Source organism: Fusarium fujikuroi, chromosome FFUJ_chr03 (assembly GCF_900079805.1).
Source record: "Fusarium fujikuroi IMI 58289 draft genome, chromosome FFUJ_chr03".
In the NCBI taxonomy this organism is placed as follows: domain Eukaryota; kingdom Fungi; phylum Ascomycota; class Sordariomycetes; order Hypocreales; family Nectriaceae; genus Fusarium; species Fusarium fujikuroi.
In genome coordinates, this window is record NC_036624.1 from 4,645,581 (window position 1) to 4,659,872 (window position 14,292).

General features: G+C 46.6%; 5 protein-coding genes; 3 read left to right on the forward strand and 2 right to left on the reverse strand.

Moving 5' to 3' along the window:
* Window positions 1–709: 709 nt before the first annotated feature.
* On the forward strand, window positions 710–1,845 carry FFUJ_03538 (uncharacterized protein; the record flags this gene model as incomplete). XM_023575397.1 has 5 exons in its annotated part: window positions 710–776; window positions 854–1,065; window positions 1,117–1,183; window positions 1,236–1,575; window positions 1,653–1,845. 5 exons carry the CDS (start codon window positions 710–712, stop codon window positions 1,843–1,845), a joined length of 879 nt encoding a protein of 292 aa, XP_023428584.1.
* Window positions 1,846–2,702: 857 nt separating this feature from the next.
* On the forward strand, window positions 2,703–4,953 carry FFUJ_03539 (uncharacterized protein; the record flags this gene model as incomplete). XM_023575398.1 has 7 exons in its annotated part: window positions 2,703–2,975; window positions 3,030–3,055; window positions 3,101–3,205; window positions 3,252–4,149; window positions 4,197–4,637; window positions 4,694–4,858; window positions 4,936–4,953. 7 exons carry the CDS (start codon window positions 2,703–2,705, stop codon window positions 4,951–4,953), a joined length of 1,926 nt encoding a protein of 641 aa, XP_023428585.1.
* Window positions 4,954–5,188: 235 nt separating this feature from the next.
* Window positions 5,189–9,001, reverse strand: FFUJ_03540 (uncharacterized protein; the record flags this gene model as incomplete). XM_023575399.1 has 11 exons in its annotated part: window positions 5,189–5,277; window positions 5,334–5,442; window positions 5,504–5,614; window positions 5,701–6,000; window positions 6,061–6,275; window positions 6,332–6,791; window positions 6,844–6,924; window positions 7,017–7,133; window positions 7,204–7,218; window positions 7,290–7,885; window positions 7,978–9,001. The coding sequence occupies 11 exons, from the start codon at window positions 8,999–9,001 to the stop codon at window positions 5,189–5,191; spliced, it is 3,117 nt and encodes a 1,038-aa protein (XP_023428827.1).
* Window positions 9,002–10,051: 1,050 nt separating this feature from the next.
* On the reverse strand, window positions 10,052–10,972 carry FFUJ_03541 (Weak similarity to Y.pseudotuberculosis CDP-3,6-dideoxy-D-glycero-L-glycero-4-hexulose-5-epimerase; the record flags this gene model as incomplete). The annotated part of the gene is made up of 1 exon (XM_023575400.1): window positions 10,052–10,972. The coding sequence occupies one exon, from the start codon at window positions 10,970–10,972 to the stop codon at window positions 10,052–10,054; it is 921 nt and encodes a 306-aa protein (XP_023428586.1).
* A 487-nt stretch (window positions 10,973–11,459) lies between these two features.
* On the forward strand, window positions 11,460–12,770 carry FFUJ_03542 (related to C6 finger domain protein; the record flags this gene model as incomplete). XM_023575401.1 has 3 exons in its annotated part: window positions 11,460–11,558; window positions 11,622–11,936; window positions 11,988–12,770. The coding sequence occupies 3 exons, from the start codon at window positions 11,460–11,462 to the stop codon at window positions 12,768–12,770; spliced, it is 1,197 nt and encodes a 398-aa protein (XP_023428587.1).
* Window positions 12,771–14,292: the final 1,522 nt, after the last annotated feature.

The window sequence follows — 14,292 nt, forward strand, 5'->3', positions numbered from 1 at the left end:
ATGGCATTGGAACCCTGCACAATGGAGATAAATAATTCAGGGTTTGCACCAGAGCCTGGTGGAGTAGCTATCGCCATCCTCTTCTTCAGTCGTAGAACCATTTGGACAGCAGTCCCTGTGGTAGAGACAATAAAAGTACCTCTCATCAAATGTATCAAGATATGAAGTTGATTCGTGTGACTTGAGGTTTATTGTATGGCCTCTTTATTCGTTCAAGACATTCTCCTCTTGTGGGAGAAGGGGGCTGGCTGAACGTTTCCTTGCATGTTTCTATCAGTACCAGATACTTGATCTACATCACTGGAACGACTTTTCAGCCGTTATCAAGCTCCAACCGAGCATGGTGGACTCACATCACAACTGTAGCACGGATCTTAGACAGTCACGAAGTCTTCTCCCTTTCGTTCGCTTAGTTCACGTCTTTCAGGCTCGTATCATCGCTCATTACAGGAGATGGCGCTGAAGATCGTGACGAAAGACGCCACTCAGGCGACTGTGGAGAGCTGAGCTATGGAATGGCGGCCGATACTGGACTTCTGTTTAACTTTGATGTTAATGGCGCCGAGCAAGGAAAAGGGAGATGCAGCCTGTTTATCAAGCGACTCCCCGAGCATCGCTCTCAGTGGCTTTCCCCTTCTTGTGGTACTTTACACCTCCTGCATCTCCTCGTCATCTTATCTATCCTCATTGTATCACTTGACCGCCAAACATGTTGACCAGCCGGCTCCTGCAGTTGACTGTGGCAATCCTACCTAGACTTGCTGCCGCTGGTTCTGGTGCGTTCTTTATCTTTCTGATCTCAACACCTCCTTCTTGAGATGCATTGTGACTAACAATGAATGCCGCCTTTTAGATCCGGCTGCTGCTTATGGCACTGTTGCTCCACCGTCACTAGACCTACCGGACGCGGTTTCAAATGCTAGCTCGACTATCGAAAGCGAGGCTCTCCTCGAAGAGTGTGACCCGTCAATCACGGTCTGTGGGACAACGGCAAATGTCAAGGTCGTCCGCACACACAATAGCACAATCTTCGTTACCCGTCACCATGTGCATGAAGAAATAACGGTTTGTGGACTACTGAACGGGGGGTGGTGTATCATACTGACGCATTCACAGGAGCTGCCCACGTCAACCCGTACTGTCGTCGAGGTCATTGTCTCAACAAATACGACAAACATTGAAGGTATGTCCCATTGTGAGAAGTCCACTCTGAACTCTACTGACAAATGAATAAGGTCAATGCCGTGACACGACCGTCTACGTGGAACCAACACCGCTCATTGTAACAGTTGATGTCAACACCACTACTACTCGGGAAGTCGTGCCCATCGTGAATATCACGTCCGTTACTACGTCATGGGTTGAGCATAAGAAGATCTCCCAGTGTATCATCAAGAGGACAAGCACTGGTCTGGCTCCTGGACCCAGTTACAGCTCTGCTCCACCTCCTCCCAGCGCACCATCTCAACAGTCCCCGCCGGCTGCTGGCTCTGGAGGTAACTACAATTCTGGCCAGCCTGCTCCAAGTGTTCCGTCTGCTGGAGCGTCTTCAGCTCAAGGTAGCGGAAGCCAAAGGTATGTCCATGTTGATGAGCACTTCGATCAATGCCCCAAGAACTTCGCCGACCTCTGGCTAACAATATATCTTCTAGTTCTGCACCATCTTCTTCTTCCCAGTCGTCATCCTCCACTTCTGAAAGTGTCTCCGGAAGCATATATGGAAGCGCATCTGGGAGCTTTTCTCGGGCCTCAGGAGCTTCAGCTGGCTCAAGTGCTTCAGGAGCTTCGCGTGCCTCGGGTGCTTCCTCGTCCAGTTCATCTTCGACCTCACGAAGCACTCCTTGATTCGAGATTAATTATCTAGCTTCATGCTGGTGGATATAGTCTTTGTGGACACTTTGAAGTATTAGTTATAGCTTAGGATCAGTATTGTGAAGAGGGAGTTGGAAGAGTGTATATTCTCATGTCTTGTACCTTTTCTTTGTAGTTGTGAATTGCCTTTCGATCTTGGTCGTCGAGTATTCCTGCTCAGGCATGGCTTCTCTATAGATCTTGCATGTCAGCGTGAAGGACTTCGTCGTAATACCGTCACTGGGAATTTGCATTTATGCACTAAGCTACGCTGTCTTAGGTGATATTTCGAATCCGTTGGTCAAGTTGATGTTATTATCAAGTCAAACTAAGCAAAATGTGCTAGGCTATCATTGTTCGCCCGCAAAGATATTCAGGGGACCCGGCTTAGAATATTCCGGGCCAAGTTGTCGTCAGTAAGCAAAGTTTCCCGCGGGAAGTCTGTGGCTGATGAGAACAGGCACAGCCCCAAAGCTTTATTACAATTGACAGAACACTTGGCTTTTGTACTTGCTTCAACTGTGTGTTATTAAAATCTTTGGGCATCGGCTGGTTTGCTTGAAAATTGCCACTACTGTGCCTTGCCGCAGCCATGCATGGCTGTGGAGCAATGATCACCAAAACCAAGAAATCAGGCTGCAATTCGAATGTTGGAATTTAGGCAGCCATATCTATTCTCATGAAATAGCTCAATCATGTCTAGTTCCAAATTCGGAATTACCTATCAGTCACAACGCCCTTCCTGATTCTTCAGTAAGGCAAGCTATTCCTGCAGGCCCCACTCTGGTACTTTTCACACAAGTGCCCTTCATTTTGTATTCATTCTAGGTTTTCTTCGGCAAGCAACCAAAATGGACCGCGAAGTCGAACGCCGCGAGCGAGAAGGAAGCGCAAGTGGTACCATCGACCGAACACAAGCTGGGGTGGACGACAAACACACCAACTCGAATTCAAGAAGCGTATCAATTGACACGATTTCAGTGCCGCCATCTAACAGTCCAATGATGTCTTTTACGGCTGCAGCGGCCACCGAAGGGCCGCACATCAGATCAACACCTATCACTAGGAAGATTTCAAAGGCGAAGATGCGTGTTCCAGTTCACACATGTAGCCAATGTCCTAAGGTACATTGTTTATTCAAAAGAACAGCCTTGTTATCTTATCTCTAATGTATTCAGACATTCTCAAGAGCAGAACACCTAAGGTATGCTAATGCCAATACATGTGATAAATCACTCTAACAATTTAGGCGCCATCAACTTAGTCACTCACCTCCTGATTTATTTTGTCCTATTGAAAACTGCAATAAGGCCTTCCATCGCAAAGATCTTCTTGGCAGACATATTCAGAGACAGTATGTTCAAAAAACGATGAATCGTTTTATCGCTAACCCTTTATAGCGAGCTAGATGCTCAATCCCGTATAAATCCGAGCTCTAGTTCTCAGTCAACACCTCACCTCGTTGAGGAAGATTGGAACCATATTGACCTTGGATTTGATGGTTACACAAGTAGCAATGCCTCCAGTAGCTGCCTATCTTCATCTACTGCCCCCACCTCTGTTACCGGTGGAGGGACTGAACAACGTGCAGCAAATGAGGCATTTATCGACCTTCTCTACAGCGCCGTAGACCTACGAAAGCTTATGCAGCCTGCATTGAAAGATGGATACACCGATCCGAAAAAGCTTACAGCAAAGCTTCGAAAATTACTGAAGTTATTTGGCCAAGACTTGACAGCAGAATTGCGGTACCCAGAATCAACACGAATAGGTGGGTTCTTCAAGAAGTCATCCAAGCTACTCTCTTTTGAGATCACCAATGGATTGTCCAAAGAAGAAAGAGAGGATGGCAGTGAAAGGCCCGCTGTGAGCAAGGAACCAGACTTAGTATCTGAAGGCGATGAGCTAGACGATTCTAGTTCCGAAGATGAACCATCTGTCCAGCCAGATATGCTCAGCATACAGAGTCTAGTCGCCTCCACGAACTCTTTCAGTGCATTCCTCACGCGACTAGTCGATTTGGTTAACCCATCGTTTGAGTCACGGCTAAAGCGTTTGGCCAAGTCGCAGGCTAAGGAACTGAGTGATTCAGAGTCCAAGAGAGTTGCAGAGACGGTATCAGAACTTCTCTACTCGAAGCCAGTAAAGATTTCTCTGACAGAAAGTGAGAGAACGACGTGGCTGAATAAGTCAACATCTGCATTCAAGGCAGCTCTGTTGAACGAGTGGGACTGTTGGCCATTTACAGAGCCCCAACTACAGCCACCGCCCAATTTCGCGACCTTGAGTTGGATATGTGTAAGTTTCTATGTATTTGATCTAGATAATAGCTAACAGATGTTAAGCTTTGCGGAGATATCCGAAGACAAGTGGTTCCAATGGCCTTCGCACGGCGGGTTGTCAAGATCCGAGCACAGACGCTACCTGTATCTTCTGCACCAACAGGAGCATCGGCAAACTTTTTCAAGGGTCACAGCGAACCTTCTCTAAGCCAGACCGCAGTTCATGGCGTCTACAAATATCAGCAACCTTCAATACAACAGGTGACGCCTGGCGAAACTTCCATCATATCAAGAGCGCTCCCGGCGACCATATCAATGCCGTCGACCAGTCGATATATCATGTTCTTCGTAGACTCAGGAGGCTTGAAACTCAGTGCTATTGAATCAAAGTCCCTATGCAACGAGCAGCTTTTCAGGCAAATGAGATCCGAGTTTCGACGAATTAAAGGATGGTTCAAGACCCGGTTTGGTCTCATGACATTCTCTCACTGCGACTTCTACCAGGTATGTCCAATGCCTTTTGTTCAAAGACTTAGCCCTAAACTTATCTGCACTACTAGTTTGAGCAATGGCACCCAGAAAGGTATTGCGAGCGTCGGAACGGTGTGCCCCCGATTTTCGACAAAGACTATTTCTACCAGCCAAGGCCACTCGACGAGCCTCCATTATCCAAGCACGAGTTTTACGATCGTTTCTATGAAAGGATTCACTCTGAGCCTTGTCTAGTGAGCCACCAGGCAATGTGCAACGAGTGTGATGCAGTGGACAGAATTCCGCAGAAGAAAGAGCTTTGCAGCCATAGTGGGGAGAAAAGACCTAGATTTTGGGGCATTGTCGTAAGAGAAAAGAAGTCAGGCTTGAGAGTTGTAATTTATATTCTGGTCTCAAGTATCCCAGGATTAACCTTTTTCCTCTTGTGGCTGTTTTGGAAAAAAGAAGGCCTACAGGAGGCCTCAGTACTCCTCATGTTGTCATTCTCACTACTTGGGGTCTTGTATGCCGCACAGCTTTTTTAAATTTAGATACTCGCATCAGTATAAGGACTCGCCTAGACATCAAAGGGGGTTTCTCCGACCTCTCCTCGAGTAATAGAGGAAGAGGACAAAGATCACAAGTGGGACAAGAGTTCCGAACTCCCCGATTACTATAATGTTCAGATGGGGAAAGACTCGAATTTTGAGCTCCGTGAAATAAACGTACCCATTCTCCGCCAGAACCAATCTGAAGGTATTCGAAGCTCCCCGTCTTTGTTATGTGGGAAGCCATCCGAATTGACAGCAAAGAGGCTTGTCATGAAGGATAGAGGGGTCTAAAGCAGGCTGAGTTAAACATCATACTCAGTGATTTGGCTCGGCTCTCAATGGACTTACAAAGATAACAGTGACAATAGTAAACGGAAGGATTATGAAGTTCATCAGACGTGCTGATTCTGCCTCTTTCAGCGACGCTTGGGCTAGCATTGCCTGAGTGATGTTGTTGAGCTGCTCAAACCACAAATGGGTCAGTAAAGGATAGAGTACCCAGCGAAGGCTTGGTCAAATTGTCATCAAATACTATCGAGACTTACACTTTCCAGGGTATTAACGGCTTCGCTATCCATGAATTTGATCCGCTTTATCATGCCTTCTAGTTCTGCCACGAGAGTGCGAACGTACTCCGAGTCGCCCGATGTTTTTGTCTGCTGTGGCATAAGAACCTTGGAAAATTGCCTGATAACCTCCAGCTGACTCAAAAAGACCTTCCGGATGAGGCCCAACTCGTCACGAATATCTTTTACACGCCAGGTGCAGCTGATAGCTCTGTTTGCGTGTTTAGAGTCCCAGTCGTTTTGCGTGAAGTTGTTATAGAAGGTGGCTTCTTCATCGGCCTAAATATGTAAAGAGAGTTAAAGGAAAATTGTTATTTCCGAATTCCGTCAGTAACTTACTTCAGAGGCGATCTCGCCTTCAAATATGTCAAGTATATGCTCACCAAGCCCGGCGCGCATGAATTTGTCGGGGAAAATGATTGCTTCCTTCACAATGTGCTTCATAAGATCATCACTACTGGACACATTATGCAACACACCCTCTCGGGTAGTTTCCAGCAAGTCATCTGCCATGCACATATTTGTCCGCGACGGTATCGCGGTAAGAATAGTGCCTACCGAAAAACATTTATCAGTCTGAGGATGGAAAACCAGGAAACAATACACTGACCATTGTTCAATTTCCAGAGCCAGAGCTGCCGAACCATCAGCCATTTTGGACGGCGTTCCTTGCGGATACTCTGCATCCTGGCTGAAAAGTCTGCCCCTTCATCCCTGCCAGCTTTGCCAGTGCTGCCCAAAGATAGGTTTCGTGCGTCGTATCTCTCATGATCTTGGGCGCGCCGCCTTACCATGAAAAGTGAAAATGCGAGATAGGAAACCGGATCTCGAACTCTCCATTCCAGCGGGAGCTTCCTTAACGCTACAGAGCCTTGTTTTTGGGACCATCTGTAAATGACTTGATTCTCCTTGCATCGCAATTTTGATTGGCTCTCGGCATTGATTGAAGTCTGGTCTAATGTTTGTGGCATCTGTACTCCATCTAACCCTGTGAAGGGAGGATAGGCTTCTTCATCCTGCCTTGCTGTACAAGGATCCTCAGATTGCACCTCAATATCTATAAATGGAATCTTATCATAGCCTCGTTAACAAATTCCTATTAGTCAGAAGCTAATTACATACCACAATAGATACCATTGGCTCGTTTTGTGTGTTCTCATCACCTTCGTTCTTGGACGATATAGTGGCATCTTTGCTCATCTTCTGTTTTCATGTTAACATCACCGTGTATTTGCATCATTCCGATCTGGGCTGTTCAGATACTTTGATTCTAAAATAAAATGCCATTAACTCACATAAGCATGCGGTGTTCTGATTCGAGGGCCATTGTTTCTCGCGTTATGGATCTTTACGTTCTTTTCGAAGAAATTCCAAGCGGTGGCATCGATGTTGAAATTGGTTTCGATCAATTCCTTAATTATTGAAGAACTTGTAAGTAAAATAATGAGATAGGATCTCGAAACTGATTATCTGTTAACATACTCTAATCCATGTGATCTGTTACGAAAGAAGAAGAAGCATGTCAGCCAAGCACCTGAAAATAGAATGTCCCCGTGGTAATATCTCACATTATTTGCAGGGAAGTTTACCCATCTCCATACGCCTTTGGCCAGCGTGACACCGCTATCGACTGCCGTTGACTTCCTTGCTGTAGGCTCCTGCTCGAGGTTATCTCCAGCTATATGGTCTACTTCTCTGGGTTGTTGAAAGAGGTCGTTCCACGCGCATTGGCATTCCTTATCGCATTCAGCCAAGAATGTAGTGCCCTTTGATAAACTCTTGGGATAAAGAACTTCGGATACTGAAATATCCCCGGCAGTCCAATGCAAGGGATTTCTGCTCTCGGTAGCGTGATCATTCTTTTGGTAACGAAGATGGACTGGGGATTTTCGACAAATAGCCATTCTTGCCTTTGTAATTCCGTCGTGCCTCTGTGAAAGCTTCCTCGATGGAGCGTAGACGTCTGCACCAACGGTTTGCCTTTCCCGGGATAGTATAGTCATGCGCCTCCAGAAATCTTTGTCTGAACCCTGAATATCATGGAAAATCCGTCTAGGTGTCTTCCCATGACGATTTAGAGTTTCTGGATCCGCACCGTTGAGGACCAACTTCTCAATCGCTTCATGATCTTGTAGTTCACAGGCAATATGCAGAGGTGAATTCCCTATACATGTATCAAAATAGGCATCACTATAAATAAACGAGCTCTGCAATGTGTGGGTCGGAATGCAAAGTTTCATAAGTCAGCTTACATACCTTCCTTATCTTTCGTTTGAACTTCTGCCCCAGCCAACAAGAGGCTATCCAGAAGAGGAACAAGGAACTTATATTCACATCCCACGTCTCTCCAAAACTTTCCCCAAGAGGCTTCTAACAACAGCGAATGAAGCGGAGTCATGAAAGACCCATCCAAAGCATTAACATTTGCACCGTACTCTGACAATAACCCGAATATTTCGAGGGTATTCTCCAGTTCGAAAGAACTAGGGGGAGATCGCTGGCTAACGGACTTGCATACCAGATTGTGTAATGCAGTCCTGGAACGGTAGTCACCAGAATTGATGTATTTTTCGGGTGATGTGAATGAGCTGTTTTCGAGGATTTTCCGTACAAGATCGCAGTCTCCTTGTGATACCGCCTCTTGGAGAACTGTATTTTGCTGAAATGTGTTCACCAAATCAAGTTTTTGACTGCGCTCTGCGAGTAAGTAGTCCACATCTGACTTGTAGCCTTGATGGATGGCCATCCATAGGATCGACACTTTACCGATAAACCTTCCTTTGGTTCTGTTGATTTCTTTCTTGCTTAATCTCCGTCTCGAGTTTGCCAATCGATCTGCAATAGCTTCAAGACGGGCTTGTACCCCCATGTCGTATCCCCAACTGCCATTCAAGACCTCCGTCTCAACTGCTTTCTGGAGTTTTGTTTTGGGGCGACGGAAAAAGACTCCTGCCTCTATATTGCCCGACGTGGATGCTGCTCTAGAGTTACTTGGCGAAATACTTACTCCGCCATTGTCTGAGACAGAATGCGAAGGCGTCCCACGCTCCGCGTGGCTATTCGTGAGATCCTCAAAGATCTTTCGGACATCTCCATTGTTTCCATAGATCACCGCTTGCCATATTTCATCCTCCTTGTATAGAATAAGCTTATCCAAAGTGGTACGCGAAGGCTGCCAACGGGACCAAATAGCCTCGTACCATAAGTTTTCAAGGTAGACCAATATCTCAAGGAAAAATATAAGGACGGGAAGCGTGTATGATTCCAAAAATACAGCCATGTTGGGGCCTGCATGAAAAGGAAGGCATGGAAACGGTAAAGCAATAAACTGGAGCGCGATTATATTGTTAGGCGTCCGTGAGACAGGTATTTGTTTCGAGATGCAATTCCACCACCCACCCGACTTCAGAGCGTAAGCTATCGTGTTCTTTTGTCTGAGGGATATTCCCAGCGGAGATAATCGTTGGTGTATGTAGGTCGACCTATTAGGAAAGACTTTTGCATTTTCCAGTAGGTGTGTGGCGTGATAGACTCGAGATTATTGGTTGTCTTTGAGCGGGGGCTTACTGGCGGGCCTCAAAATGGTATCAGCTGGAGGGTCACGCTGGGATATCTTGTCGGGCTAATAATCTTCCCAAGCCACGAACCCGTATGGCACTTTGATATTGCTAACCGGGCTCTTCAACGTCCAGCATGCCCGATTTGCTGTCGGGGTACAACATCATCTCAATGCCATACGATATGCAACAGCATGTAACTTCTATAGATATGAGTGCGATCATTTAGCTGGCACAGGAAGCTAATCGACGTTGCGCAACCTTATGCAAAGTCTACTGCAGTTTCATTGGACTTCATTGCCAGTGCCCCCGTTGTTTCCTGTAAGTAAGACATGAGATATGACAGCCGAGCTTTTCAGCTTGTCAGCGGCCCTGCTTGGCGATCGCCACGAGTTTACTAGACCATGGGAACTCCAAATTCAGTAGTAGAGAAGAGAGGCAAGTTTAGTATACATCTATAAAACAGAACTTGCGTTACTAATATGTAATTATGATAGCTAATGACGGCATTCCCCATGTAGTTGCTGGCACGATTGCAGAAGAAGCAGGTCTGTAGCAGCGGCTCAAGCTGCAGCCGAAGCCGTAGGTGGCGCAATTGTAGCTAAAGGTGCCACTGCTACTGCTGCTAACCTACACAGTCTTGTTGTCTTGCGAAATTTAGATAAGGAAAAAGGAGGACAAGACACTAATATTTATTAAATAATAAAGCCTAATAACAGCTGTAAGACCTATTTAGCTAGGCCAACGTTGAATTAACTCAATAAGATATACTACTATCCTGAATGAGACTTTGTAAAGTCAACTACAGCTTTGACGTCCTCCAGAGCCGTGGGTCCTGCAGGGCTCCAGCCCAGCACCTCCATGGCCTTGGCACTCGAGGCAGTATTGTCTGCCATAGCTCCAAATTGAAACCAGCCAAAATGCTCCGGCACCTTCTCTGGAGGAATGCTGACAACAGGAATATCCAACTGTTTGCCAACTTCAGCAGCAATATCCTTAACTGTCACGCTCTCCTCAGCAACAGCATGGAAAACGGATCCAGGCTCTGCTTTTTCGATAGCCAGACGGTACAGTCTAGCCGCATCGTCACGATGACCGGCGCACCAATGATTCTGGCCATCGCCAACATATGCAGAGACGCCCTTTTCAAGTGCAACTTTCACAAATGGGCCCATGAACCCAGAAACCCCTCCAGCTCCATGCGTCGTAGGAGGAAGTCGAATAACACTAGCCCGAACACCTTGCTTGGCAAAATCGAGACACACTTTCTCAGAAGCTCCGCGAGCTGCCGCCATAGGATGGCTCATGTCAGGCTCGTCATCCTCATAGCCCAGTTTTCCCTGAGTCAGCATCATAGTGCCTGAAGTAATGACCATGGCGCGATTGCCTCCGGCCGCAACCAAAGCAGAACCTATAGCAGTAATGGCGGCACGGTCGATAGCGCAACAGCCGATGAAATCGGCAAAGTTATGCACAAAGGCCAGATGGATGACGGCATCAGACACAGAAGCACCCTTCTTGAGAACTTCCAAGTCCTCAATTGTACCGAAAAGGGCTTCAGCGCCTTGGCTCTTGAGCTGCTCGACGCCTTTGTCGCTGCGGGCTAGGCCGAGGACAGAGTGACCGGCAGCTAATAGTTCTTTGACGACAGCTGAGCCGACAAAGCCTGTTGAGCCTGTAACAAAAACATGCATGGTGTTAGATCGTTTCGATAAATAGGGTGAAGATAAAATGATACTTTGAGAAAGAAATTTGAAAGGCTGTTCCTTTACGATCCTGAATGACTCGACCTGGAAGCATTGGTCTCTTCCAGGACAAATGATGGCTTATTATATATCTATCATCTCTCCGCGCGTACTTCTTGGGACTCTCGGGTTGTCGGCAACCTCAACTTTTGTCATAGTGAAAGTTGGTACCAACTGGAGGTAAAGGCGCCTGGTTGAAGACGATGGTCTTGTTTGACCGGAACATTTTAATCACGGGTGGGACTATCATTGACCAATCAAGAGGATGCAATCCCGAGCAGAGGTTAGCGAGAATTCTGATTACACGGAGTTATTAATCTGCCGGATTTAACAATGTGCTAATCTCCGCAGAAACATCCTGTATCGGCTTATCAACATCGAGACCGGCAACAGCGAACGAGAGCCTTTCAAGCAGTTGATTAAATCTTTATCAATTATGTGCTCAGGGACGATTCCAGTCACCAAGACGCCGGGAATACAACGTCGTCGAAAGTCGCGATTCGGTTGCCGGAACTGCAAGCTGAGAAAAGTGAAGGTAAGTCAATGAGGAGTTTCTTCTACCTCTTCAACCTTTTTTGACTTATCTTGGATGAAATAGTGTGATGAATCGAGGCCATGTTGCGTCAACTGCCAAATTTACGGCGTCGTATGCAACTTCGGGTTCAACGTACCAGATTTCCAGTCACTTCCCGAGGAACGAACCAAGAAAAACGTGCTAAAGCAATTTGCTATTCCGTCACCACAGTCGTCTATGGATAACTGCATATGGGTAGCAGATGGGGCAACTTTCTACATGCTCAATGCACATGACCAAGACCTTTTCAATCGTTTCCAGTGCAGAACCTTACACTCCCTGGGCGGGCCAGAGATAGTAGAGATACACAACAGGCACATGTTGGCATTATCCTTCAAAGTAAGTACAAGCCCAAAGTAAACAAAGAAATAACTTACAATTGCCTTACAGCGTCCATTTTTATGGCATGGCATGTTGGCCGTGACGGCTGTCCATGATCGCTACCTTGGAGTAACGCCAACTCATCGTCGATCATTTTGTGAAACGTACCACTGGTCTCAATGCACTTCATTGTTCAAAAAGTCGCTAGGCCAGCCTATCGAAGAAGAGCACAAGGATCCTATCTGGGCCGCAGCAAGCACGCTTGGCATCCTAGCCTTCTCGTCTATTAATGCGTGTCCCTTGGAGGAAGCTTGGCCTCTTGGACCACCAGACTCTTCTGACCTTGAGTGGCTACGACTTGCAGCTGGCAAGATGAGGCTATGGCAATTAGTGAACCCTCTACGAGAAACAAGTATCTTTGCGCCAATGGCTGACACATTTAATACGATGCATCAATCCTTGCCCATTGAAGGCATCAATGGTGTACTAGCGGAGCTAAAGCAGCTTTGTATGCTTGATGAAACTTCTACGGCATATAACAATCCTTATTTCAGGGTTGCACATGGCTTGTCTGAACTACTAGCAACACCTGTTGGTCAGGCTACAATTGGTAAGGCTATGAAGTTCTCAACCAAGATACTAGGCGAATTTAAAACTTTAATTGAGCGGAAAGATCCGATAGCCCTAACGCTGCTATACCTGTGGTATACTAGGGCACGTGAATGTAGGTGGTGGATAGACATTCGCGCCACGTATGAGATACCTGCTATTCGCACCTACTTACAGCGGTATTATCAAGATTGGGGACATGTCCAAAAGCTTTTATCTAGGGTAGATATAGGATGTCTATAATGTTCTAGGTGCGTCGAGGGATGCCATTTGGATGGGGTTAGTATTAAACTATCTCAGCTATCTTCATGCGGACAAGAAGGAGGAATGAGCTTCCCGAGTCTGTTTATGTTTAACGGGACTATTAACGAAATTAAACTACACCGAGCTGGTCAAGGTTGACATATGTTGTGTACGTGTATAACCAGCGAGATGTATTTGAGCTGCAAAACCCCCAGCATATACGCATGCCTTTTGTGATGTATGTTGCTCAGAGACGGCAAGAAAGCCATTTATTCTGTTCAGTAAAAGCTTTGTAATTGATATCTTAAGTGAAATCACATCGGAGGACATTGGAGGCCGTGTTTTACAAGAGACTCAATGCTGATCCACAAGAACCTGTCATATCCTCCGGTCCAAAGCCCCTGAACCAGCTCCCAGCAATAACCATTCCACGCAAGAGCGAGTTTCCCGTGCGACGCTTGCGTAACATGAGGATACAGTGAATGTCTAAAAAGCCCTGATAACAGCCAAGATTTGCGGCTGAGAGACTTGGTGCCGAGAGTATCTCCAAGCCTACAGCGGGGGCACTTGGGATGAAAAACCCCACGTTTCGCATCTTGGCGCCCGCTACTGGATGTCACCCAACCTAGCCAGGGGGTTTCAAGTTTCAGGTGAAGGAGAAGTCATTTCGAAGCTGAAATTATATTGTATGCTACTCAGTAGACGGCATTGGTGACGAGTCGTGCGTTGTCTTTTATTATCAGCCCATGTTGGAGGCTTCTTGAACATAGCCGGACAACGCCTGGTAGCTCACAGTTACTCCGACTCTTATTGTTCAGCATGCTTGTTGACCCAGGTTGCTTCCACAGAAGTCTTTTCGAGAATGCGATAGGGAGTATCTTTGGAAGCTCGTCAGATTTTGCATTTGTTTATTGTACCAAGACACCGGCACATCAGCCGTCCTTGGCGATGACAAACCTATTGCCGCAAGAAAGCTTGACCGGGACGATCCCAGTAGAAATGTAACGAAACGACCTGAAGTTTATATCCGTAGTTTGCCATTGACTTTGGCATCGTGTAGCTGCTAAAGACTCCCGAGCTTCCCTCCGTATACAAAAACAGCCACTATCTTGGTGTTCAACAATACTGAATGAATGTTTCCTAATCATGTCCCCTCCCGGCTGCATACCTCTTTTGGCCTAATACAATCCGCTGCAGTGTTATGATCTGAGAGTCAGCAGCGATATCCGCATTACAGCAGCGGCCTCCAGGAACCCCAGCTCAAGACAAACATCCCAACTGTTCAATCGAACCCCGACACTTCTCGCAAACTGACATCGCGCCCGGCAATTTGTTTGCCAAGCCGCGGTTTCAGCAAGACCCACGTCAGCCATGCTATCGGATATTGGAATCTCAACGGTTTTTGCGTCGTACTGATCGTGGATATAATACTACTCTGCAGAGACAGTTTGAGGTATTGTCCAGACAAAATGCGGTTCAGCTATCGTGGATCCACCGAATTGTCTCACTTAAAGTATTGCTA